The 27320-nt window shown below is 42.3% G+C and overlaps 1 protein-coding gene across 3 annotated transcripts in view; it reads left to right on the forward strand.

Moving 5' to 3' along the window:
* The window catches only part of TCF20 (transcription factor 20), a 105167-nt gene that overhangs the window by 67314 nt on the left and 10533 nt on the right, over positions 1-27320 (forward strand). For all 3 annotated transcript variants that reach the window (XM_041755086.1, XM_041755087.1, XM_041755088.1), the window contains one exon: positions 21763-21856. In XM_041755086.1, coding sequence (XP_041611020.1) covers positions 21763-21856 — 94 coding nt within the window. The remainder of the gene's footprint in view (positions 1-21762; positions 21857-27320) is intronic.

A 27320-nucleotide genomic window follows, 5' to 3' on the forward strand; every position in this document is an offset into this window, starting at 1 on the left:
ATAAGATTTTGTTGGTGAGTTTTAGAAGACTACATTTGGAATTAACTTCCTGATTAACTCTAGGGAACCCCAGGAAATCTCACACACAACCCTAGGCCCTCAGAGACTCTGAGACAACCAGCAAACATCAGTTGTTGCCTTTAGCTCTTTCATTTGACTTGGAAATTCTGAAATGCCATAGGTGTTGATATATTTTCAAACAATTTCAATAACTTTGCTAATGCTGTCCTATGTGTGTTGCCTTTGTGATCTTACTCATGAAGGAGAACAGAGAGCCACCGTTTGTCATATAACCACTGTGCACTGACCAGGTTGCCAAGAGCAAAAGGGGCTCTTTAATTTACCCAACAGAAGGCCTTTAAAAACACTAGAAGAGATTGTTGGTAAGGGGTCATGATGCCCAACTCCTGTAGGTCTGATTTTATCTTTGAATTATTCATAAGGATTGGCTATTTGGAAAATTGTAATGGAAGACAACTCATTGAGCCTCTCCCGGGCCAATTTTTTAACTGGTAAAATGGAGATAATAACTGGACTACCCTATCAGGTTGTTTTAAGGGATAAAATGAGACTGGTCTTAATAGTCGATTGTTACTGAAAAATTGGAGGTGTTGCTATTGAAAAATTGGAGGCAGAGGAGGTATTTAGTGAATTTAGTCAAGATCTTTAATCTTTATCATGCCATTTCCAAGTTTCCATTTTCGTCCTCTGTTGAAGTTGATTGTTTTTTGCTGAGTATCTTCTACTCTGGGATTAAGCTTCTAAAATAGAAAATAAGGGGGTGCCTGGGTAGCTCAGTCGGTTAAGTGCCTGCTCTCAGGTTATGATCGCAGGGTCCTGGAATCGAACCCTGCATTGGGCTCCTTGCTCAGCGAGGAGCATGCTTCTCCTCTCACTTTGCCTGCTGCTCCTCCCACTTTGCCTGCTGCTCCCCTTGCTTGTGCTTGCTCCCTGTCTTGCTCGCTTTCTCGCTCTCTCTCTGTCACATAAGTAAAATCTTTTAAAAAATAAGATAAAATAGAAAGTAAAGAAGAAAATGCCCATATCCATGAAGCTGAATTGAGCCAATAGTTCTTAAACTTTTGGGGGATAAGAAACACTTAGAATGCTGCACATTCAGTCTCTCTGGGTTGTGGCTATTGTCTGCATTGTTAACACATGCTTCAGGTGCCAGACCAAAATTGACTCTGAAAACTCTGTGTAAACTTACTTAGTCCACTAAAGCTTGATTGAAAGCTAGTCAACTGGGACGCCCCAGTGGCACAGTGGTTGAGCGTCTGCTTTCGGCTCAGGGCGTGATCCCAGTGTCCAGGATTGAGTTCTGCATCAGGCTCCCTGCATGGAACCTGCTTCTCCCTCTGCCTATGTCTGTGCCTCTCTCTGTGACTCTCATGAATAAATAAATAAAATCTTAAAAAAGAAAACTAGTCAACTAATTTTGGTACCAGTCTCCACACTAGGTTTGGACCAACTTTTTCCTTCCAGTGTAAGGTTTCTGGGAAGAAAAACGTGAGGGTTCAGATCTAAAGTGAGGTGTCTCACACATTAACACCTCATGAAGTGGCCCCATAAAGCCCCCAGAAAGGGTTGCTGGGATCTGGCAGCTGGCTTCAGGATGTGGGGACCCATAGCCCTATGGAGAGCTGTATTGGTGGTAGCTTAAATGTGCCAAGACATTCTAGTTTTTTCAGGTTCCTTTTGCTAGAGCTCTGCCTCTATATAAAAGTGCCTCCCCTGCCACCCTTTCAGACTGGCTCTGCCCTTGTAGGACTTGCTGCTTCAGGAGTAGAGTGACTTTGCAGATAGGACCATGACTTGTAACTAGTTGTTCAGTTGAGAAGATGAGCCAGTGAGGACTGGCGAGGTGGAGGTAGATCTGGGTACGAAAGGATAAAACAAACCATGTGGGAAGAGAGGCAGAAAGAATAGGGAAGAAGGCCTCCAAAGCAAGGAGTTTGGACTTCTGCAGAGATGGAAGTTCCAGGGTAAATTGCGCAGATTTGAGATCTGTTAAAGGAAGCCTGCTGTGGCAGCACATTTGTCATCTCTGCCACTGAAATGGGAGCATCTTGTGAATGAGCAGCTCCCCATAACTGGCTTTTTGGAAGCCCAGACCCAACTCCTGGGATGAGCTGTGGAGAGGAGGAGGATTATACAGAGAGTCACTTTCCTGGCAGGCAATTTCTTTAGAAAGATGCCTTTCTAAACACAAAAGGTAATCATTTCTCCTTATAATCCAATCCACTGTTTGAGCAAAGGGGAAAATAAAATTAAGCTAGTACACAGTCTTGTGCAACTTTAATTTCAGTGTTTCCAACTCTGTCCATAAGCATGTCTCTCTATACTTCAAGAAAAGGCTATTCTCTTTCTTCTCTCTGGGCCAGGTTGCTGGGGCTCCTGCTCCTGCTGGGTGCAGCCTTTCCTCAGGTTCTCAGCTGCTGTTGAGAGCAAACGTGCTAATTACTGCTTTAAAAAACCTCCCAGACCTAAGCCCCTCCTTTCTAACTCCTTAAAGGGCACAAATCCCTTTTCTCTCTAAAAGGTTTGTGTAAAAATTCCCCTCAACAAAATATATAATGTTTTATCAAAGTCACAGCTTTCTTCTCTGACTATAAAAGAAAGCCTCTGATTAGAATTATTTTAATGGGATATATGTGCTTGTAGGTAAGATAAAATGCAAACTGTGTGTAGAATAGAACTGCAAAGTAGGGGAAACCAAGGTCTGGTTAGCCCAAAGACACATCCTTATTAGCAAAACCTATGCAGACTTTTTGATAAGTGGAATTATGAAGAATATATACATTTTGTGTAAAAGAAAAACCAAGCTGTCTTCCGTAACACTTTAACATTCTAGAAAAGGGAGGGGATGAAGACTGGTTTTAACTTAAATTGTGACAAGTGGTTGCATTTTTATTAGGGAAATTGTTTTGTTTTGCCTACATAAATTTATTACTGCTGAAGCTGAAGACTGGAAACCCAGGAGAATTAGGGAATTATAGAACATTTAAAACCCATGGCAGGTGGCCACATCCACAGTTAAAGTTTATTCCATGCATGATCATTATAAACTGTTTCAGCTTTGTGGGCACCCTGGTAGAAATAATCACTAGTACCTGTACTAGTATTAGTATATGTTTAGAACATTTTCATCAGTAGTGTTTATATTAAGACATATAATTGAGGGTGGGAATAAAGAGGGGGGAATACTGTGCCTGACCTGTTAAAAAGGTCCCAATAAAAAGATAAATGTTCAAAACAAGTGCATATAAGTAGCAACATACCTCCCTTTAAGTTTAGTCGCTAGTGGTGGGTTGTTTTAAGAGCCAGCTCTTCTGGATGTCTGTGCTGCTGCCCACCTCTGGCTTGGCCTTGAAGATTAGCCCAGAAGGCACTGGTTGTTCAGGGGGCCATCCATTCCTTGTGGGAATCAGTACTGGGATATTTTCCTTCTATTTTTATGCAGGATATCGTAGGAATACCCTACATGTCATTTCAGAAATACTCTTTCCCTTCATTGTCAAACACATTTAGGGTTTTGTATGGTTTAGGTTCCCCCCAAGTCAGTTTTCTTAAAAGATTCTCCACCCCCTTCCTCTTTTCCCAGGGGACGGTTTATCCCCAATTTACTGTTGAGAAAATCCAGGCTTAAATGAATTATCTGGGCCAAGCCCATCTGGCTGGTGAGAGGCGGGGGGGGGGGGGGGGGGGGGGGGGTGTCAGTCTCCTGTCCTGTGGCGCCCCCCCCCTACGGAGGTACCACCTCCACCTCCAAGTGAAGAACTCTGAGGATCTGTTCTCCCCATTTTTCTTATATCATGTCTTCATGTCTTTTTAGACTGCCAGTATTTGAGGCAGGAACCAACGATTCCCCACTGAATACAAGGAAGACAAATAGAGGAGATGCCAGCTAACTAACTGGAACGGGTCCTTAACTGGATTTCTTTTTTCTCCCCTCCATTTTAGAATAAACAAGAAAATGATAAGGAGAAAAGCTTGCTAGCAGAGATTTATTTTCAGAACCAGATTTTAAGTTGTGTCTTGGGTCACTTTGATAAAGCCTAGTTTTTACCAGGGTGCCTGGTGGCTCAGCCGGTTAGGCATTCACCTTCAGCTCAGGTCATGATCCTGGGGTCCTGAGATCAAGTCCCATATTGGGCTCTGCTCAGCAGGGAGCCTGTTTCCCCCTCTCCCTCTTGCTGTACCCCCCTCACTTGTGCATGTTCTCTCCCATTCTCTGAAATAAAATCTTAAAAAAAAAAAGCCTAGTCTTTACCTAAGAATATTCCTAATAATGGAATCATCACTCTGCAGCAATAGAGAATAATTAGTTTAATTCAAAACAGTGTAGACTAATGAGTTCCAGAAAGAGTTTCTAGCTTTACCTTCAGCTACCCCAGAAAATGTCATTTGAGATTAAACCCATTCCTGGTCATTCCAGTTGAGATTTTGCTCTAGGTCTGAAACATTGTATTCTGTAAATAGAATGTGCTTTAAAAGAGTAAATAGCTTTTGGAGCTCTATTCATCCGAATTTTGCTGTCCACTGATGCCCAAAGGGCTTCGCTTCCACTCTGCCCACCCAGTGAGGGCACCACCACTTATAGCACCACACACCAGGCCTCACGGAGACAGGTCTCATAGCCGCCATGTCTGTAGTTCATCACCAAACCCTCCTTGGTTTATGTCTAAAGTGTCTCTAAATGCATCTTCTTGTATGCATTTCCACACCCTTTTATACAAACTTCATGACATCCCTAAGCTGGCAGTGACATTGTTGGCTCCACACTCCTGCTCAGCCGCACCCTGCTCCTTCAGAATCGTGCTGGTGTACCACATGTGCCCTCCACACCCAAGAGTGCTTGTTCCTACAGGGCTGTTTGTTCCCTCTGCTCTGGAAGACTCCCCAGCCCCCTTTGCCCAGATAGCTCCTACTCCTTTGCAACTGCTTAAGCAACACTGCCTCAAGAATGCATTCCTAACCTTAGGTTGGCACACTACCTCTAAGGTCTATAGTCCTATTTACATGGAAACACTTCACAGACTGTTCTGGAAGCTCCCTGAGGGCAGACACTACCTGGACTTTGGATCCTCGGTTTGGGGCCCCTTTGCCTTGCCCATAGGCATGGGATAAAAATGAGTTGAATAGGGATCCCTGGGTGGCGCAGCGGTTTGGCGCCTGCCTTTGGCCCAGGGCGCGATCCTGGAGACCCGGGATCGAATCCCACATCAGGCTCCCGGTGCATGGAGCCTGCTTCTCCCTCCGCCTGTGTCTCTGCCTCTCTCTCTCTCTGTGACTATCATAAATAAATAAAAATTAAAAAAAAAAAAATGAGTTGAATGAGTAATAAAAAGGAACAGTCTTTGTATTTCTGAAGTTGATATTATTTAAGAAAATTTAAATACCAGGGATCCCTGGGTGGCGCAGCGGTTTGGCGCCTGCCTTTGGCCCAGGGCGCGATCCTGGAGACCCGGGATCGAATCCCACGTTGGGCTCCCGGTGCATGGAGCCTGCTTCTCCCTCTGCCTGTGTCTCTGCCTCTCTCTCTCTCTGTGACTATCATAAATAAATTTTAAAAAAATTAATTAAAAAAAAAAAAGAAAATTTAAATGCCAAGCAAAGTCCACTGGGGATCAAAGGCTCCTTGATCACAGAATCTCTTCAAACCTTTAAAGAAACCAGTATGGTTCTGTTCAGGGTAAAGTAATGAGCAGAGCAAACAGCCCACAGAGACCAAGCGGATCCAGTTCTCATTCCTTTCCCTCCAACCCTTGTTTCCAGTTTCTAGACTTCGCAGTTTTGTGCCATAGACTCAGAATCAACATATTAATGAGGCACATTAAAAGCCCTCAGAACAGTTTGTCAGGAAGTCAAAACCTTTCCTTCATTTTCAATAGAATAACTTGCATTTCGTGAATCTGTGAAGAAGCCCCAGCCTGACTTTGTTCTATTAGCCAGCCCATAGTTAACCTCTCCATCTGATGGAGAAAAAACAGATGTGCCTTGTTCTAACACACTGACTTGTGAAAATCTGGATTTACAAAAGAGCAACAACAAAAGTACATGTGATAGAGTCTTCTAGAGAAAAGACACCCTTGCCCAGTTGTATCTGAGACCTGATTTTACATTATTTGTTTGCTGAATCATAAAGTGAACAAATCCATTGTATAGAGGCATGTATACTCTAAATATATTCTTCGTGTGCTCAAGGTTGTAGCTAAATCCTGGCCTCCTCTGTTTGGCAGATGAAGTGCAGAAAGACAAGGAAGGACATTGTTAATGAAGAGAAAAGAGTCCTTTAATCCCAAGCCCTCTGGCCTGATTCAAAGCATCATAACTTTACTGTAAATCCATCTACAGGCACAAAGGCAGTAGGAAGGGTATTCAGGGAACAGGCTCTCCTCGTGGATCAGAGATGTAACTAGGAGACTGCCAGCACAGCAGCATGTTGACTTTGACCTTGGTCATGCTGTCCTGCATTTTGCTCCTCCTCCAGAGCTAGCCACCCCTCAACCTTGATTCGGCCACAGAGACCATACAGGTTTATAGTGAGGTTTGAAAAGCTTTCTCAAAGAAACTAACACTTTCAGAGTCAGCAGTAGAACCACTTTCTGATTGGGGATTTTATGGGAGGGAAGTGGGAGTCTAAATGGATACATATATCTGAAAGATAATGATCAGATGAAGGTTGTGCCTGTGTGTTTTTTTTCTCCTGGTTTTGGTGGGAAGCAGCTGAGCTGTTAGGCTCTAGGAGTATTGGGAGGAACAGTACCACCTGCTGGATCTCAGCCCCTTGTGGCAGCAGGGGATCCAGAAGCAGCGGGAGAAATTATTCTAGATCATTCTAATGTGAGTGAGTGGGGTTGCAGGGTAGGGATAGGTTGGGAGAACTTTGGCCAGGAGCACATGGCAGGTGACACTGGTGCAGGCAGCCTGAGCCTGCTGTCTGTATAACAGGCAGGGAGAAGTAGCTGCAGATCCAGCCGACTGGCCTGTAGGGCACTTGTCCTCATTCTGGTTGTCCTCCTTGTGCCTTTTTAGGGGTAGTTTTCAGTGCTTTTGATCTCCTGAAAATATTTAATTAGTATGTGATTGTGTGTTATTTTTTCTCTCCTCATCTATTTAGTACTCCCAGTGCAAAAGTGCTTCACAAAACACTAAAAATAATTGCTGTTATTTATAGCCAAAAGCTGACCGTACACCCTCTCTGAAGTTGCAGAAAGACTGTGTGATAGAATTCAGGCCCACATGGGGTCTGCTTGTTTTAGGCAGAATTCTAAGGGGAAAAGTTTTGAAAAATAATTGTTTAATTGAGTTTGTCTCAATTTAATAGACTCTATTTGTCTTGTGTCGGATCTAATTTTGACATCAGTAACTACCTAAAATATGACACATTATAGATGAAGATATGTTTTTATATATTTTTATAAGTCCTAATAATTACATAACTCTATAAGACATTGCAGTTACTTCACACAACAACTTTATGAGGAAGGCAAAGCTAGAATTGTCCCCATTTCACAGATGGTAAAATTGACGTGCTGACTTTTCTGGCATGCATGCAAAAGCTGACACCATTAGATTCTTTTTCCACTGGCCCTTGTGCTGCTCCAGACCTGGATAATATTGAAATTAGGCCATCCACATTTTTTCTGAAAAGCCAGTCAAACCTGAAACTTTGCTTTCAGGTATACACAGCCTTCAGACAGTGAGTGCTACTAATGTGACTGGCATTTACACTGGTATCATAATTTATTAAGAGGCATATGTAATAGATTGTTTCTGAATTGAGTTTGCTAGAAAAGCAATGGGACATAAGTGCACCTTTCAAGCCCATTCACTACACCTCTTGTAGTGCCTGAGAGGAACTGGGCATCTTTCTGGCCCTCCAGGGTTGGCTTTGAGGCCTTGGTGCTCTAAACTGTGGTGTGGGTTCCAGAGGCTGTTGCCAAGTCTGTCTCTGGAATCTGAGAATGGCAGACAGCAGCAAAATGCTCTAGCTGGTCTCCTGAGCTTTTGTGAGGGAACATAAGGAGATTAGCTCTGAGGAAGCAAGGACCCAAAACATACAGGGTTTTATATGGATTGCTTTGGCCAACACCTTGAAGTGCTCTTGAAAGAAAATTGATAGGATGCAGAGTTACATCAAAGAAAGATGTTTCGAGGGCTTACCAGGGTAGCTTCTTGTATGTCAACCATGTCCCTGCCACGTAGCTAGAGTAGATTGCTCTGGTGGCAGAGGCTTCCATCCTAGATATAGGAGAAGGACAATAATTAAAAGGAAGAAAAAAGCTCTTGCTGGTGGCCAAAAATGAGTATATACCTTGTTCCACATTCTCCAAGCTCTGCCAGCATCCGCAGTAGAACTCCTATTGCAGAGTAGCCTTGTTCGTTTTCTCAGGCGCTCAGGTTTGTCGCACATCACAGTCACTCCATCGGCCCACATCCACATTTCCAACAGTGTCCTGGGCCCTGGGGACACAAGAGTGAGTCATGCAGTTCAGGGAGGTGGACAAACATGAGTAAGTAAATAACAGCATGACCAAAAGCATGTGCAGTGCACAGTAAGAGCCATCTCGGGCGCCGTAGAGGCAGTACGAGTGACAGTACGAGTGATGGTCGAGCCCCCAGCTGACTGATCATCATCAACACAAATAATACTCTGACCCAAATGCTTCGGCGTGCCGAGGCTGCTTTGAGATACGATTATTCAGGTCACAGTTACATCTCACAGGAAAGCGCCTTTCTGTGAATGAAGCGGCATCAGAATTCTCCCTCGGATCTTCCGTCAGTCTGGAATTAAAGTGCTCATAGGTGATTTTGTTTCTACGATTTGCCGCCTCCACTCAGCGAGCCCTGCCTCTGGGACAGTGATAAGGGTTGGTGAAAGGACTAGAGGGAAGGGTGTTTGGCCACTTCGTATTGTTTAAACATGTCCCAAAACTAAGAATACATTTTATAATCTATTTCCCAAGATTACAATATCAGAAATGTCCGGTTTCTTAAAAATAATCTTATTCTCTTCAATAGTAAATGAGAATTTCACTATCTAAAAGATTGGGCTGTTGTTTGTTCGAAAAACCTACCTTGATTTAGAAACCATGATTGAAGCCCCACCGTGTGTCTTGTTTGTGTGGGGAGCAGTATTTTGTGGACTTAACCTCCCCTAGGAATGAATATCGCCAAACTTGTAACAGCAGCGTAGTCAAAAACAAAGGACTTTTTTAGCTATGCTGTGACTTTATTATATTATTTGCATTAGATGAGAATGGTAGTGTAACTAGTTTCTTTAGGTAAAAAACAAAAATCCAATTGGAAATGGTATTAGCCTACATATTGATTTGGGGGACAGAAGGGGAGAATAGAAACAGAAGACACTTTAGAGATAAGGTTTTATATTCTGTCTTTGGCATCTGGCATATAGGAAATACTTTTCGAATGTTGGATAGTTGAGTGAACAAAGAGGATTAGCAGGCCATGTGGTATGAGAGAGAATGTCAAGCTTGGGGTTCATCAGAGTGCTGGTACTTCTAGTTATGTGATCTCTAGCAGGCCACGTTGCTTCTGTCTGTTTCTGGAACCAGAAACAAGGGCACTGAGGACAGACCCAGCATCCCTTCTAGTTCCAGTGTCACTGATGATGCCAGGATTTGCCCAATAAAAAGTGAGTGAAATTGTGGATATTTACAGGAGGGAGAAATTTGTTGCATTAAAGAATATAAAAGGAAATTGTGATATTTTCGCAGGAAATGCCCCCCCCCCCCCCCACTGGTCTATTATCACTGCTGTAACACATTACACAAACTCGGTGGTTTTAAAGCACAAACTTGTTACCTTGTAGTTCTGTAGGTCTCGGGGCTATCACAGGTCTCTCTGGGCTCAGACTTTGGTGTCAGCAGGGCTGATTTGCTTTCTGGAGGCTCCAGGAATAATTTTCTTCTCTCATCTAGCTTCTAAAGGCATTCTTTAGAATGCCCCCCTTCTTAGCTCGTGGCCCCTTCTTCCATCTTCAAAACCAGCAGTGTTGGCATCTCTGACCATGCTCCCATCATCACATCTCCCTAGAGCCCTCAACTCCCACTACCTCTGGGAGGGTTTCTTTGCTTGCATGGGCTCATGTGACTAGATGGAGGCCACCTGGATAGGATAATCCAGCATACTCTCCCCGTCGCAGGTCCTTGACTTAGTCATATCTGCACAGTCCCTTTACCAAGTGAGGGGGCGGGTTCTGGGGTTGAGGTTGGGCATCTTTGACATTTTGCAGGGCAATTATTGCATCTCTGGGTCTTTTGTTTTTCTCACCTAAAAAATTGTAGAGTTGAAATTGAACCAGTGGTTCTCAAATTGTGTCATGCATCAGAATTGCCTAGACACTTGTTATGGCACAGATTGAGAGGGGCTTTGAGAACATGCACTTCTTACTTCTTCTTCTTCTTCTTCTTTTTTTTTTTTTTTTTTTTTTTTTTACTGTGGTGAAATACACTTAACATGAAATTTACCATCTTAACCATTTTTTAAGTACAAAGTTCAGTAATAGTAATACATTCACATTGTTGTGCAACCATCAACCACCATCCTTCTCCAGAACCCTTTTCATCTTGCAAAACTGAAACTGTGTACCCATGTGCCACTCCCCATTCTCTCCTCCCAACTCCAGATCTCAGCAGCTAGTTCTGCGTTCTCTGTGATTTTAACTGTTCTTAGTACCTCATGTGAGTGGACTCATCCAGTGTTTGTCTTTTTCAGACTGGCTTTCACATAGTGCAATGGTCTCAGGCTCCTCTGTGTGGTACCAGCTGGCCGAATTTCCTTCCTTTCCCTTGCACATATGTACCACATTTTGCTGATCTGGTCATCTATCCATGGACACTTGAGTTGCTTCTACATTCTTGCTCTTGGGACTGCTTTGAACATGGGTGTGCAGATGAGACCCTGCTTTTGTTTCTGGGAACATACGATGTTTCAGGGAGCTCCCATCCTGTTTTCCTCCGTGGCTATACACTTTCCATTCACACCAACAGCGCCCAAGGGTTCTAGTCTCGCCACATCCTTGCCACACTTGTTGTTTTGGAGTGGTTTTTTTTTTTTTTATTTTTTTATTTATTTTTTATTTTTTTTTAATTTTTTTTTAATTTTTTTTTATTTATTTATGATAGTCACAGAGAGAGAGAGAGAGGCAGAGACACAGGCGGAGGGAGAAGCAGGCTCCATGCACCTGGAGCCTGATGTGGGATTCAATCCGGGGTCTCCAGGATCGCGCCCTGGGCCAAAGGCAGGCGCCAAACCACTGCGCCAACTGTTCTGTTGGGTATGAAGTGGTATCCCATTGTAGTTTTGATTTGCATCTCCCTAATGATGAATGATGTTGAGCATCCCTTCATGTGCTCATTTGGCCATTTGAATGTCTTCTTGAGAAGTGTCTATTCAGGGCCTGAAACTGTTTTGTTGAATTTTATTTATTATTCTGTGTATGATTTGCAAATATTTTCTCTCATTCTGTAAATTACCTTTTTACTCTGTCGATGGTATCTTTTGATGCACAAAATATTTTAATTTTCATCAAGTTCAGTTTCTTTCTTTTTTTAATATTTATTTATTTGACAGAGAGAGCGGGCACAAGTAGGCAGGGCTCTCGGCAGAGAGAGGAGGAAGCAGGTTCCCTGCAGAGCAGATAGCCTGATGTGGAGCTTGATTCCAGGACTCTGGGATCTTGACCTGAGCCAAAGGCACTTAAACAACTGAGCCACCCAAGCGCCTCTCTTTTTTCTTTGTTATGTGGCTCTTGGGGGTCATAATCCAAAAATCACCATTTTTGCCCTATGTTTTCTTCTAAGAGTTCTGTTGTTTTGGTCCTATATTTAGTTTCTCAATCCATTTTAAGTTAATTTTTGCATATTGTGTTAGGAAGGGTTCAGTTTCATTCTTTTGCATGTACATATCTGATTTCCTGGCACCATTTGTTGAAGAGACTGTCCTTTCTACCATGGAAGAATGGTCTTGGCATCCTTGTCAAAAATCATTTGACTATATATGCAAGAGTTTACTTCTGGACTCTCTGTTCTATTCTCTTGGTCTTATATCCCTGTTTTTATGCCAGGACCACACTGTTGATTACTGTAGCTTTGTAGTAAGTTTTGAAGTCGGGAAGTGTGAGTCTTCAGTTTTCTTCTTTTCCAAGATTATTTTGGCTCTGCAGTTACTTAAGACTCCAAATGAATATCAAGATAGGTGTTTCTATTTCTGTAAAAAATTTTTTTAAAAAGTTACTGGAATTTTGATAGCAACTGCATCAAATATGTAGATCACTTTGGGTAGTATTTGTACTTTATTAATTATTTTAAGTCTTCTAATCCATGAAAATGGAATGGGTTTCTGTTTATTCATGTCTTCTTTAATTTCTTTCAGCAGTGTTTTGTAGTTTTCATTGTACAAGTCTTTCATTTCCTTAATTCCTAAATATTCCATTCTTTTTGGTGCTATTGAAAATCAAAAGTATTTGTGTAATTTCCTTTTCAGATTGTTCATTGTGTATAGAAGTGCAACTGATAATTTTGTTTACTGATTTTTATCTTGTTACTTTGCTGAATTCATTTATTACTTCTAACAGGTTTTTGGTGGACTCTTGAGGGATTTTCTACATCTCCCTACAAGATCGTATCATCTGCAAACATTTTATCTCTTCCTTTACAGTTCGGACACTTCTTATTTCTCTTTTTCTTTCCTAATTGTTCTGACTGGAACTTCCCATAATATGTTGAGTGGAAGTGGTCAAAGTCAGCATCCTTACCTTGTTCCTTATCTTGAAGTGCTTTCCTCTTTCACCATTAGGTATGATAATCCCAGTGGATTTTTCACATATATCTTTTGTTATGTTGAGGTAGTTTCCTTCTATTCCTAGTTTGTTGAATGTTTTTATCATAAAAGAGTGTTGAATTTTGTCAGACCCTTTTTCTGCCTCAATTGAGATGACCATCTGGTTATTTCCTTCGTATTGTTGATGTAATGTATTACACTGAGCATTTTTCTTGTGTGGAACCATCCTTGATTCCAAGAATAAATCCCACTTGATCATGGCATGTAATCCTTTTAATATGCTGCTGAATTCTATTGGCTAGGATTTATGTTGAGGACTCTTGTATCAATATTTATAAAGAATATTTGTAGGTTGTTTTTACTTGTAGTATATCTTTGCCTAACTTTGGTATCAGGTAATGCTGGTCTCAGAATTATTATGAAAATGATCCCTCCTCTAATTTGAAGGGAAAGTTTCATAAGGATTGGTATTTGTTCAAATAGTTTCAGATGTTTGGTAGAATTCACCAGTGAAGCCATCAGGTCGAGGGCTCTTCTTTTGGGGGGAGATTTTTTTACTACTATCGCAGTCTCCTTAGTATTTATAGATGTATTTAGGTATTTTGTTTCGTCATGATTTAATCTTGTGTTTCTGCAGATTGGCCCATGTCATCTAGATTATTCAATTTGTTGGTATACAGTTGCTCATAGTACTCTCATAATCGCTTTTCTGTTTTTTTTTTTTTTTTAAGATTTTATTTATTTGAGAGAGAGAGCATGCACAAGTGCATAATCAGGGAGTGGGACTGAGGGAGAGAAAGAGGGAGAAGCAGACTCCCCACAGAGCAGGGAGCCTGATGCAGGGCTCTATCCCGGGACCCTGGGATTATGACCTGAGTGGAAGGCAGATGTTTAACCAACTAAGCCACCCAGGTACCCCAATCCCTTTTATTTCTGTAGAAACAATAGGAATGCCCCCATTTTCATTTCTGATTCTAGTAATTTGAGTCTTCTTTTTTTTTTTTTCTTAGTCCATCCAGCTTAAAGGTTTGTCAATTTTGTTGAACTTTGCAAAGAACCAACTTTTGGGTTCACTGATTTTTTTCTATGTTTGCCTATTCTTGGTTTCATTTATCTCCATTAGAATCATTTTTATTTCCTTCCTTCTGCTAGTTTTGTATTTAGTTTGTTCTTTTTTCTGTAGTTCCTTAAGTTGTAAAGTCAGGTTGTTTCTTTGAGATCCTTCCTACTTTTAAGCCTTTAGAGCTATAAATTTCTCCCTTAGTGCAGCTTTTATTGCATCCCAAAAGTTTTGGTATGTTGTAGTTCTGTTTTCATTCATCTCTAAATATTTTTTATCTCCCTTATGATTTTTTCTTTCATCCATTTTTTGTTTAAAAGTATGTTGTTGAGAGATGCCTGCATGGAGTAGTTGGTTAAGCATCTAACTCTTGGTTTCAGCTCAGGTCATGATCTCAGGGTTGTGAGATTAAGCGCCCCCCCCCCCATCAGGCTCCACACTTAGCACAGAATCTGCTTGAAACTCTCTTACTCTGCCCCTCGCCTCCTCACCTCCCCTCTACACGCACATGCATGTTCTCTCTCTCATAATGAATAGGTAAATCTTAAAAAAAAAAAAAAAAAAGTAGGGGATCCCTGGGTGGCTCAGCGGTTTAGCGCCTGCCTTTGGCCCAGGGTGTGATCCTGGAGTCCTGGGATCAAGTCCCATGTCAGGCTGCCAGCATGGAGCCTGCTTCTCCCTCCTCCTGTGTCTCTAGCTCTCTCTCTCTCTCTCTCTCTCTCTCTGTCATAAATAAATCTTAAAAAAAAAAAAAAAAAAAAAAGTATGTTTTAGTGCACCTGGGTGGCTTAGTCGATTGCTCAGTGAGGAGTCTCCTTGGGATTCTTTCTCTCCTTCTGCCCCCCCCCCCAATCTCACACATGCTGTCTCTCAAATAAATCTTATAAAAAATATGTTGTTTAATTCCACAATTTTGTGAATTTTCCACTTTTCCTCTGGTTACTCATTTCTAACTTATTGTAGCCAAAGAAGATATGTATGATATCTTTTTTTATTTTTATTTTTTTAAGATTTTATTTATTCATGAGAGACAGAGAGAGGCAGAGACATAGGCAGAGGGAGAAGCAGTCCTGCAGTGGGGAGCCTGCTGCCAGACTCAATCCCAGGACCCCAGGAGCATCACCTGAGCTGAAGGCAGCCGCCTCAACCACTAAGCCACCCAGGTGCCCCTGTATGATATCTTTTTAAATCTATTGCAGGTTAATTTGTGCCCTAACATGTGGTCAGTCCTGGAAGATGTCCCATGCACAATTGAAAGAATGTTTATTTTGTTGTTAGGTGGTATGTTCTGTATATGTTGATTAGATGAGTTGCTTTATATTGTGAAATCAGTTTCCTTCTGTTTTTTTACTCCATAAAATCTATTTTGTCAGATAACTAAGCCACTCCTCTCTTGTTACTATTTGCATGGAATGTGTTTTTCCATCCTTTCACTTTGTCTATTTGTGTCTTTGTGTCTTATACATAACATATAGTTGAATCATAAGTTTGTATCCATTCTGCTAGTCTCTGTTTTTTGGTTGGAGAGTTTAATCCATTTACATTTAAAGTAATTATGAGGGATGTCTGGGTGGCTCAGTTGGCCAAGTGTCTACCTTCAGCTCAGGTCATGATGCCCAGGTTCCTGGGATCAAGCCCTGCATCAGCCTCCCTGCTCCATGGGGAATCTGCTTCTCTCTCTCTCCCCACACTCCGCTCATGCTCTCTCTAGCTCTCTCAAATAAACAAAATATTTTTAGAAAAAATAAAGTAACTATGATAATGAACACCTTCTGTCATTTAGCTGTTTTGTTTCCAGATGTCTTATAACTTTTCTGTCCCTCATTTCCTGCATTACTGTCTTTTTCTGTGTTTGGTTTTTTATAGTGAAAAGTTTAAATTCCTTTCTCAATTTTTTTCTATAGCTATTTCTATAGCTATTTTTTTAAGGTCACCATGGGAAATAGATGTAACATCTTAACATTATAACACTGAATCAGAATTTGTACCAATTTCATTTCAATGACATACAAAACTCTGCTTCTTTGTGGGTCCAATCCTTTCAGGTGTTGATGTCACAAAATTACATCTTCATATGTTGTGTACCCCAAAACATAAACTAATAGCTTTTCAAATGTGTTGTTCTCTTAAGTTACTTAGAAAACAAGATTTGTAGTCACAAACCAAAGTTACGGTAATACCAGCTTTTAGACTAATAATTGGGTTGGTTGGTTTTTTTGTTTTTGGTTTTTTAATTTAACTCTATTAGTCTCTTAAATCACAGAGAAAAGAAAAAAATGTGTTTGTGAGCATTGCTATGGTAGTACTTGCTTTTCTAATTGCCCATGTGCTTACCTTTATTAAGATTTTTATTTCTCTGTACAGCTTCACTTTGCAGACTGCCTTGAGTGTATTTTACAGAGGAAGTCTAATGATTTTGAACTCCTCAGCTTTTGTTTATTTGGCAGTGTCTTAATTGTCTTAATTTCTCCTTCATTGTTGAAGGATAACTTTGTCGGATGTAGGATTCTTGGTTAATTTTGTTTTTCTCTTAGCCCTTTGAATACATCACCCAAGGTTTCCGATGAGAAACCTACAAGTAATCTTATAGAGAGGATTGCTTGTGACAAGTCAGTTCTCCCAACATTCTCTCTTTGACTTTTGAAAGTTTAGGTATGCTGTGTCTCACTGAATCTCTGAGTTCACCTTTCTTGGAATTCTTTAGGTTCTTGGATATTTATATTCATGTCTTTTATCAAATTTAGGAAGTGTTCAGCCATTCCAAAGTTGTCTCTGCCCTTTCCTCTATCTTCTCTTTCTGAGATTCCCCCAGTACATATGTTGGTCTACTTAATGGTTTCACTTAGGCTCTGTTCACTTTTCTTTGGCCTTTTTTTTTCTTCTGTTTCTCACACAATAATTTCCACTGTCCTATCTTCAAGTACACTGATTCTTTCTCCAACTTGTTCTCGTCTGCCTTTGAATCCCTCTAATGAATTTTTTAATGTGTTACTATATTTTTCAGCTTTAAGAATTTCTTTTGGTATTTTTTAGGTTTTTTTTACTGATATTTTTATTTGTTCACACATTGTTTTTAACTATCTCCATCTCTAATTCTGTGAGCATTTTTAAGATGGATCTTTTAAAGTCTTTGTTTAGGGGCACGTAAGTGGCTTAGTCGATTAAGAGGCTGCCTTAGGTTCAGGTCGTGATCCTGGGATCCTAGGATCAAGCCCTGCATCAGGCTCCTTGTGGGCTCCTTGCTCATCAGGGAACCTACTCTCCCTCTCTTTTGTGCTTGCACGTGCACTCTTTCTCTCAAATAAATAAATAAATAAATAAAATCTTTTTAAAAAGTCTTTGTCTAGTGTACCTGCCCTTAGGTCTTTTCCAGGTAAGGTTTCTATTTATTTATTTATTTATTTTGAATAGGCCAGACGTTCCTGTCTCTATCTATGCCCTATGAGTCTTTGTTAAACACTGGAAATTTGAATTTAACAAAGCGATAACTCTGGGCTCAGTTGACTCAGGTCTGGAGATAGAGCCCCCTGTCGAACTCAGTGTGAAGTCTGAGATTCTCTCCCTTCCCCTGCTCATGTGCATGTGCTCTCTCTCTTTCTCTTTCTCTCTCTGATGAATGAATGAATGAATGAATGAGTTAATGTGATAACTCTGAAAATCAGATTTACCCCTTCCTCAAGCTTTGCTTTTTGGGACGTTGTTAATTGTTTGGGGTTTGCTTTTTGTTTTGTTTTGGGCTTTTTTGTTTTTTTGTTTTTTGTTTTTTGTTTTTTTAGTGTTGTATGATATCTCTGTGCCTGGGATCAGCCTGAGGTGTCAACTTAAAGTCTTCCCAGGTCTTTTCTGAGCCTTTCCCTGGGAACACATGGGTCACTTTCTAGTTGTACCCATATATGTAGTTTTGTTTTGTTTTGTTTTTAATATTCTATTCTTTAACGTCTATTCTCAAAAGAGAAAAAAGCAAAAAATGATGGAGAGAGGGTGCCAGCCTTTTAAAAAACTCTGGGAAGTCATTTCAGCTTAAGGGGGAGGGGCTGGCTACTGTGGGCAGAGGTACAACAGTGGCTGCCCACCTATATATCTCTATGATCAGAAGTGATAATCAGCTGTCAGAACAGAGACCCCTCCGGGTACTTGGAGGACAGGGTTCTTTTTGCCCACCCTGGCTTCCACAAGCTGTGTGCAAGCTGCTTCAGGATGGCATGCCCAGCTGCCTGCCACTTGGCTGGGAGTGGGAGATGGATAGATGGATGCTACTGTGCTTCTAGGAGCTGAAATTGACCAGAATTAGCTGTAGTTTACCATCCAAGTCTTCCCCCTGGAAGTTGCACGCCTACAACAGACTCTGGAGTTCCAGAATAGTTGTGTCAGACAGATTCCTGCCAGTGCAGTTGTTGTCCAGGAGGGAGACAGATTCCCAGTGCTGCCTGTTCCACCATCTTTCCAAATTTCCATTTCTACCAAGTTCCGAGGTGATGCTGATGTTGCTGGTCCAACGATTACACTTTGAGAGTCACTGAACTAAATTCTTTAATGTCCTTTCCCTGAGGCCTGAATATACCACACAGGGCTTTTCTCCTCTGGACATAAATTCATTGTGCTTTTTTTTTTTTTTTTAATTAATTTTTATTGGTGTTCAATTTACCAACATACAGAAAAACACCCAGTGCTCATCCCGTCAAGTGTCCACCTCAGTGCCCGTCACCCATTCCCCTCCAACACCCGCCCTCCTCCCCTTCCACCACCCCTAGTTCGTTTCCCCGAGTTAGGAGTCTTTATGTTCTGTCTCCCTTCCTGATATTTCCCAACATTTCTTTTCCCTTCCTTTATATTCCCTTTCACTATTATTCATATTCCCCAAATGAATGAGAACATACACTGTTTGTCCTTCTCCGATTGACTTATTTCACTCAGCATAATACCCTCCAGTTCCATCCACGTTGAAGCAAATGGTGGCTATTTGTCGTTTCATTGTGCTTTTTAACTGAAAAAAAGCAAGCCTCATTTCATTGATGTAATTTCTAGGTGAGGGGTGAGTTTGCTTTCTTTATGCAAAAGTTGGGACCTGTGGTCTGTGGGCTGGCTCAAGGCAAGGAGTATTGAGAAGCCCTGCAAGGGACAGAGATACATGTTGAGGTAGGAAGGAAATGGACCTTGTTCAGATCCGAGCTTGGTGGTTTCTCTCTCCTGTCTGTAAACTCAGGTGATGACAAGGCCTGCTCTGCAGGTTGCTTTTCGTGGGTGGTCTGTGTCACATTTACCGAGCACTTCTGGTCCAACCACTGTCTTAAGCCTGGATTTACACATTGAACCCTCACAACATCTCTGTGAGGTAGATAGTACAATTAGTTAGTTAGGTTCATGTTTACAGGTTAAGGAAACAAAGATTGGAAATTCGCCAAGAACACATATAGGAAGCAGTGGGAGCATTTACCAGGGAGTTATTTAGGTTCCAGAGCCTATACACTTGACCTTATACAGCAGTACCTCAAATAGTAGGTCCCTTCCTATGTCAACCAGTATCTTTTTGACTGCAGGTTAAAAAATTTAAAAGTGATTTTTTTTTTTTTAATGTTCTCTCCCTTAACAGTTTGAAGATGGGGTGTCCTGGACCTGGCTAATGTGGTCCTCAGCCGTGCCACAGAGGGCCCAGGTTCCCTCTGTCCTGTCACTCTGCTCTCTTCAGCAGCTTGGGCTTTGTCTTCAGAGCTGTCCCCTCATGGTGATAAGAGGATTACAACAGATCTCACCATCCCACCCTAATAGGCTGAGTGATCAGACAGCCTATTCCTGCCTCTTGTCCCTTTTGAGGAGGGGTGAAACTCGCCCAGAAGTTCTTTAACCTGCTGCCATTCCGAGAACGCTTGCTACACCCATTTGTAAACAGCCATCACTCATTGAGATTCACCCCCCAGGGTGGGGAAGGGTCTGGAGAGGAGCCCTGTAGAGAGCTGACTGGGCTGCTTTAGTAGGGAGGGCTATAGCAGGAACTGCTGCGGGTAGGCTCCTGACAGATCAGCCACAGATCCCTCCCGTTAACAGCCAGACCTTTGTTCTGAATGTGCTCTGTGGCACTGACAAAGGTAGGTACAGTCTGGGGCTACTCAGAATGCTGCCAACTGTCCTTAGGGTTTACTCTAAGCAAAGTAATCTGTTGTTTCTTGCCAAGATGTGAAGGCACATAGTAAACATGTACTAATTATCAGCACCCAGGATGCTGGTCTTCTGAGAGGAAGGCAGAGCTCTTGAAGGACATGGCTCTACAGCCCTTTCTTTGCCTGCCCCATTCGTCTTTGGAAGATGCCAGGGGTGGTCTGTTTGGATCAGCTCTGACCTGGAACAAGTACTTCCCCTTCTGGTGCCTCAGGCACCTCATGTGTAGAGTAGGCAGGTTGTAGGACTGAATGATGGGGTTTGTGTCAGTGGCATACTGCGCCCCCCACTGCATGGTGACCTCCCAGGCTGTGCTGTTGCTGGCACTAGTGTAGTTTTAACATCAGCATTAGGAAGCTTGATCCAGGGATCCCTGGGTGGCGCAGCAGTTTGGCGCCTGCCTTTGGCCCGGGCGCGATCCTGGGGACCCGGGATCGAGTCCCACATCGGGCTCCCGGTGCATGGAGCCTGCTTCTCCCTCTGCCTGTGTCTCTGCCTCTCTCTTTCTCTCTGTATGACTATCATAAAAAAAAATAAAAAAAAATAAAATAAAATAAAAGGAAGCTTGATCCAGGTCCCTGTCGTCCTGTACCTGCTGGTATGTGTTGGGGTGTCCTTCCATTCCTTGGCACCATCCAGGTGAGCTTCACGAAGCTCACTGGACACGGTATTCTGACTGCTGCCAATCTGCTAACCACATTGACTCCTGATGGGCTGCCACCTGGGGTGTGCCTTCAGGTGAGAAAAGGGGAAAGAACACCCTTCAGTCACTTTGTCCCAAGGAAAATGCAGGCCTATGTGGGGAGGCCTTCTTCTCCACAAGTACAACAGCTATGGGAGTGCAGTGCGTTCATGTGTTTTTCCTAGAATCAAGAACAAGCATCTGAAAAAAAAAAAAAAAGAACAAGCATCTGTATCATTCAGGTAGCATCATCTGGGTGTGTGCCTTGGCCACCAGAAGAGTCTGCCTCCATCCTCAGTTGGGCCAATTTGGTTGAATTTTATAAATAATGATTATTGTTGCTAGGTCACATGTTGTATGCCAACAGGATTGAGTGATCACAGGGATGATAGAGATGTGCCCCACTTTAAGAAAACCTGCCCATATAAGAAGGAGCATCTCCATTACAGAATAATGTCTCACTTAGCCAGAAACTTGTGGCAGGTTTCCTAGTGCATTTAAAATAGGATTGGTGTATAAAAATACCATTTGCACACAGGAGCCCATCTTTTTTGAAAAGAGAAATATACTTGTATTGGGCATTTGGGATAAGTAGAATAAAAATAAAATCTTACAAATACAAGAACTAGAAACCAAACTCCACTTTTAATTCTAAAAGGTTTATATATAACTCTACTATCTTACCCTCTTCTCCTACCCCAGACTTCCACAGCAGAAATAAACAGGCAAGATCTGGCATTTTCAGATCCGGGAGGAATGAGGAAAGGACGGGCAAGCATGTGTGTGGGCGGGTGGACAACAGGAGCACCAGAGACAAGTCTGTGTGCCCCATCCCACCACCTTGTTCTATTTGATCTATTTGTGGACATTTGTGAGGCCTGGCCCAACACGTTCCTGCTGGATCCTTTGCATGGTGCGGTCAGCGAGTGGTGGTTAGCAACTGACCAGCCCATCCTCCCACCACCGACCTGTAACCACAGAGAGATGGGGCTTAGGGAAGACCTGGGGGAGAGGGTTGAATCTGGGGTGCTGACATGCTGGATTTCTTTCTTTTCAGAAATGTTCCCACTGCCAGGAGGCAGGTGCCACCTTGGGCTGTTACAACAAAGGCTGCTCCTTCCGATACCACTACCCGTGTGCCATTGACGCAGGTAAGATGGGACCACGGCCCTTGTCAGAGCCTCTGAAGGCTGGGACGGACACTGATTCTCTGACTTCTTACCTTTCTTTGTAGTTCTTTTCTGTCTCTTCTGACCCTGTTCTGTTTGTAAATTCTTAAAGGAATGCAGAGAGGATAATAAAAAAGGAGTGAAACAGAATCATAATAAGTTTTATTCACATAATTCACACATGATTTGCTATTTATTTGCTATTCAGTGGTTTTTAGTATATTCACAGGGTTGTGCAACCATCATCACAGTCAATTTTAGGATATTTTCACCACCTCGTAAATTCCTACCCATTAGTGGTCACTCCCCCCTGCCGCCCACCCCAGCCCCTGGCAAACACTGATTTACTTTCTATCTTGATGGATTTGCCTATTCTGGACATTTCATGTAAGTGGAATCATACAATATGTGCTCTTTATGACAACGTCTTCACTTAGTGTTGTGTTTTTTCCGGTTTCTCCATGTTGTGATATGTATCAATATTTCATCTTTATTGCCAAACAATGTCTTAAGGATAAGCCACATTTTACTTATTGTTCATCAATTGATATACGTTTAGATGATTTTCCACTTTTTTTTTATTATGAGAAAAGTTGCTGTGAACACTCACAAGTCTACATAGACAATATCTTCAATTATCTTGGATGTAACCTAGGAGTGGAATTACTAAATCATATGGTAGTACCTCAACATTTAACCTTTGGAAGGACAGACTTTTCCAGAGTGGCTGAATCATTTTCCATCCTTCCAGCAGTATATAAGGGCTTCAGTTTCTCCATATCCTCACTGACCCTTGTTGTTACCTGCCTGTTGTATTCTAGCCATCCCAGTGAGTATGAAGCGGCATCTCCCTGTGATTTTGAGCATTTCCCTGATGGCTAATGATGTCAAACATTTTGATTAAGTTCAGCTTATCCATTTTTTCTTTTGTTATTTTTGCTTTTTGTTGCTTGTTGCTTTTTCTTATATCCAAGAAACTGAAACCCATTAAATGCGATGATACCAGAATCACCAAGATTTATACCTATGTTTTCTCCTAAGAATTTAGCTCTTATACAGGTCTTTGATCCACTTGGAGTTAATTTTTATATATGGTGTGAAATAGGAGTCCAGTTACTCTTTCATGTGTGGATTCCTGTTGTCTTAGTACCATTTGTAGAAAAGACTGTTTTTCCCTCATTGAACAATCTTGGCACCTTTGTCGAAAACCAGTTGACCATAGATAGATATATGGGCTTATTTCTGGACTTCCTCCAGTCCCACACTGTCTTGATTACTGTAACTTTGTAATAGATTCTGAAATTGGGAAGTGTGAGTCTTCCGATTTTATTCTTTTTTTCAAGATTGTTCTGGGTATTCTGGATCCTTTGCTACTTCATATGAATTTTAAGATCAGCTGGTGTATTTCTTTTCTTTTCTTTCTTTCTTTTTTTTTTTGTTAAAGATTTTATTTATTTATTTATTTATTTATTTATTTATTTATTTATTTATTTATTTATTTAAAATTCATGAGAGAGAGAGGGGCAGAGACACAGGCAGAGAGAGAAGCAGGCTCCATGCAGGAAGCCCGATGTGGGACTCGATCCCGGGTCTCCAGGATCTTGGGACTCCCGGACCCTGGGCCGAAGGCAGGCGCTAAACCACTGAGCCACCCAGGGGATCCCCTGCTGGTGTATTTCTATTAAAAAAAACAAACCAGCTGTTGAAATCTAGCAATTGCACTGAATCTGCAGGTGAAGTTGGGGAGTTTCGCTATCTTAACAATAGTGTCTTCCAACCCATGACCTGGTGATGTCTCTGCATTCGTCTCATTCTTTAATTTCTATCAAAGTAAATGTGTTGTAGTTTTCCGAGTAAAAGTTTTGCACTTGTCTGTTAAATTTATTCTTAAGTATTTTATTATTTTAGGTATGATTATAAATGGAATTGTTTTCCTAATTTTCAGATTGTTCATTGTGAGCATATAGAAACACAATTGATTTTATATATTGATCTTGTATCCTGCAACTTTGCTCAGCTCATTGATTAGTGCTAATAGTTTTTTAATGGATTTCTATATACAAGATAATGTCATCTGCAAATGGGTAGTTTTACTTCTTCCTTTCCAGTCAGATGCCTTTTTTTTTTCTTGCTTAATTGCCCTGGCTAGAACTTCTAGCGTAATATTGGGTAGCAGTGGCTAGAGCTGACATCCTTGCCTTGTTTCTGATCCATTAAACGCGATGATAGCTGTGGGGTTTGGGTTTCCATAGATGTTCCTGATGCACCTGAGGAAGTTCCTTTCTATTCCTAGTTTGTTGAGTGTTTTTAGCATGAAGGGATTTTGCACTTTTTTTTTTTTTTTCTGTTTTTTCCATGTCTGTTGAGATGATCAGAATAGCATTTGGCAGTGTTATAACGGTTGAAAGAAGGGAAAACTTCTGTCCATGAAGTTCCATCCAGTGAGTGGTGGAATTAAATTTTGACCCCAAGCTTTAGCCTGGGAAAGTTCTCTTTTTCATCCAGATTCTTGTCCTTTCAGTAGACATTCTCACCAATTACTTTTTGAGTGTGTGTCTAAGATCTTCACCTCAATGGCCCTCCTAAGTATTTTCATCAAAGATGGAGGGGGACAAAAATGGGAAGATCAGCGAGGGTGCATCAAGTGGCAGGGTGTTGATCATCTCTAACTGCTTGAGAGGGAGGCAGCTGTACTCTCCTTAGGAGGTGGGGTTTGATTTGGAATTGGCAGGGAGGATGGGAGGGTGTGGCTGACCAGGTGGTGGGAAGCAGGTACAGGGGCACGAAGCACAGGGAATGGAATCTGACAGGCGTGGGGGGAGTGCAAGTACATCTGGACCACCCTTCCTTCCCATAAAGTTGTGTATGCCAAATTGAGACTCTCATAGAAGTGTGTGCACATACTCAAGGGCAGCAGTGGCCAGGGCACTGTCTAGCTGAGGGAGTAAGAAGAGAGCCTTGAAATGTCAGTTCAGGGAAGTTGGGTTTTAGTCTGTCCCCTGCATTCTCTTTCTTTCCCTATATGTTTCTGTGTTGGGTCTGAACTGTAATTCACCCTGAGTCTGGTATATTCCATAGTACAGCCTCTTAGTCCTCTCTCTCTCTCTCTCTCTCTCTCTCTCTCTCTCAAGAGCCAGCCATTGCCTTTTCTCATTTTCATGATACTGCCCCTAAATTCTTTTTTTCTGGTATAAGTTTCATGGTTCTTAAAATGAAGATGTGTAAGTATTAGGTTTGTGGCAGTTATTTATAATTTTATACAGATAATAGCAAGACTTGGCTCTCCCAGTCAGTGGCCTGGTAAGAGGTGGTCTCCTGCACTAAGGCTTTGTTCAGACACATCTGGTTAGTGGCAGGCAGGTGACCTCATCTCGTTCCCCTCCCACCTCCCCACATTAATGCACCCCCTGTCTGCACACTGGGGTACCAGCCAAGTTAGGGACCAGACTCCTGGCAGTTTCTTGAGTGATTAAGCAGTGCTGCTCAGGAGGACTCTCTGCCATAATGGGAATGTTCTAGTTCTGCAGTCTCCAGCACAGTAGCCACAAGCCTTGTGTTACCACTGAATGCTTAAAATGTACTAGTTGGGAATGAGGAACTAATATTTTTTTTTACTTCATTGTATTTAAACTTAAATTTAGGCAGCCCCGGTGGCACAACGGTTTAGCGCCGCCTGCAGCCCGGGGTGTGATCCTGGAGATCCAGGATCGAGTCCTGCATCGGACTCCCTGCGTGGAGCCTGCTTTTCCCTCTGCCTGTGTCTCTGCCTCTCTCTCTCTCTCTCTCTCTCTCTCTCTGTGTGTGTGTGTGTGTCTCTGTGTCCATATGTGGCTAACAGCTGGAAAGCACAGGCTTAGCCCCACTTTGGTCAAGCTCAGGCAGTAAGGTTGGGGTTCTCTAGGAGATGCACAGGGCTCTTCTCCCGAGGAGGCTTCCTCAATCAGCCACCCTGCAGAGAAGCAGGGAATTCTTTACAAGCTGAGGATTAGTAAGAAAATGATATTGGTCACTCTCTGTTTGAGTCTGTCTGGTGTAACCTGCTTAGGTAAGTTGGTAACGTGTATTTGGCAGAAGTTGTGGCCAGGGACACCTGGGTGGCTCAGTGGTTGAATGTCTGCCTTTGGCTCAGGACATGGTCCCGGGTCCAGTGAACGAGTCCTACATTGAGCTCCCCACAGGGAGCTGCTTCTCCCTCTGCCTGTGTCTCTGCCTCTCTCTTTCTTTCTCTGTCTCTCTCATGAATAGGTAAATAAAATCTTAAAAAAAAAAAAAGATGTGGCCAAGTATCCAGTGAGAGAGAGGCTGTCTGGGTTGGGGTCGGCCCAGCGGGTGGCCTTGGCTCCTTGAGTTTCCCGCCCCAGCTACTGTATGCTCTGCTGCTCGGTGTGGAGATCTGGGACCAAGGAAGCAGCATCACAAGATGACTGTGTCTTGGACATTTTTCGATCTTTTTTTTTTTTTTTTAATTTTTTAACTATTTATTTATGATAGTCACAGAGAGAGAGAGGCAGAGACATAGGCAGAGGGAGAAGCATGCTCCATGCACTGGGAGCCCGACGTGGGATTCGATCCCGGGTCTCCAGGATTGCGCCCTGGGCCAAAGGCAGGCGCTAAACCGCTGCGCCACCCAGGGATCCCCTCATTTTTCAATCTTTTTGATGACCTGAGTCACAGTGACCCAGAAGCCTGTACTGCTCCTGGGGATGGATGCTTGTATTTATCCCACAGTGTCTTCTTGGGAATTCTGTTCTATACATGATGGATCTGTGTGTCCAGGAAAGGCGTTCATTGATTGGCTTCCTAATTATAATAAAAATAAGTCCCTGAGTTTGAGAGGCCCTAATGTCTGCATGGAGTAAGGAACAGATTAACACTTTCATCTTTGCTTTGCTGTTAACCACCCAAACTTACAGAGCTGTTCATCTTAGGGAGAACTTTGAGTGCTGGGGACATCTCCATGGAAACAGAATCTTTTTCTCCTGAGAGTATGTGGCTGCTGCAGCATCCCCCCAACCTGTTGCTGGTCCTGCATTTGTGACATCATGGTTATCAGTCCTGTGCTGCTATTATGTCACCGATGTAGGCTGTGGCTCCAGGAAATATAGTAATAAGAATGTGAGCACTGGTTTAAAAAAAGTAGTATATTAATGCAATGAGCCACAACAATTACAACCAAAGGAAAAAAGAGCTGCAGCAGCGCATTAGTAACTTACGGTGCATAAAGAATCCAGCCTGGGGCAGCCCCGTGGTTTAGCACCGCCTGCAGCCCAGGGCGTGATCCTGGAGACCCTGGATTGAGTCCCACGTCGGGCTCCCTGCATGGAGCCTGCTTCTCCCTCTGCCTGTGTTGTGTCTCTGCCTCTCATTCTCTCTCTGTGTTTCTATGAATAAATAAATAAAATCTTTAAAAAAAAAAAAAAAAGAATCCAGCCTGGAGGGGATTTTC

The sequence above is a fragment of the Vulpes lagopus genome, chromosome 5 (assembly GCF_018345385.1).
Source record: "Vulpes lagopus strain Blue_001 chromosome 5, ASM1834538v1, whole genome shotgun sequence".
Taxonomy (NCBI): Eukaryota; Metazoa; Chordata; class Mammalia; order Carnivora; family Canidae; genus Vulpes; species Vulpes lagopus.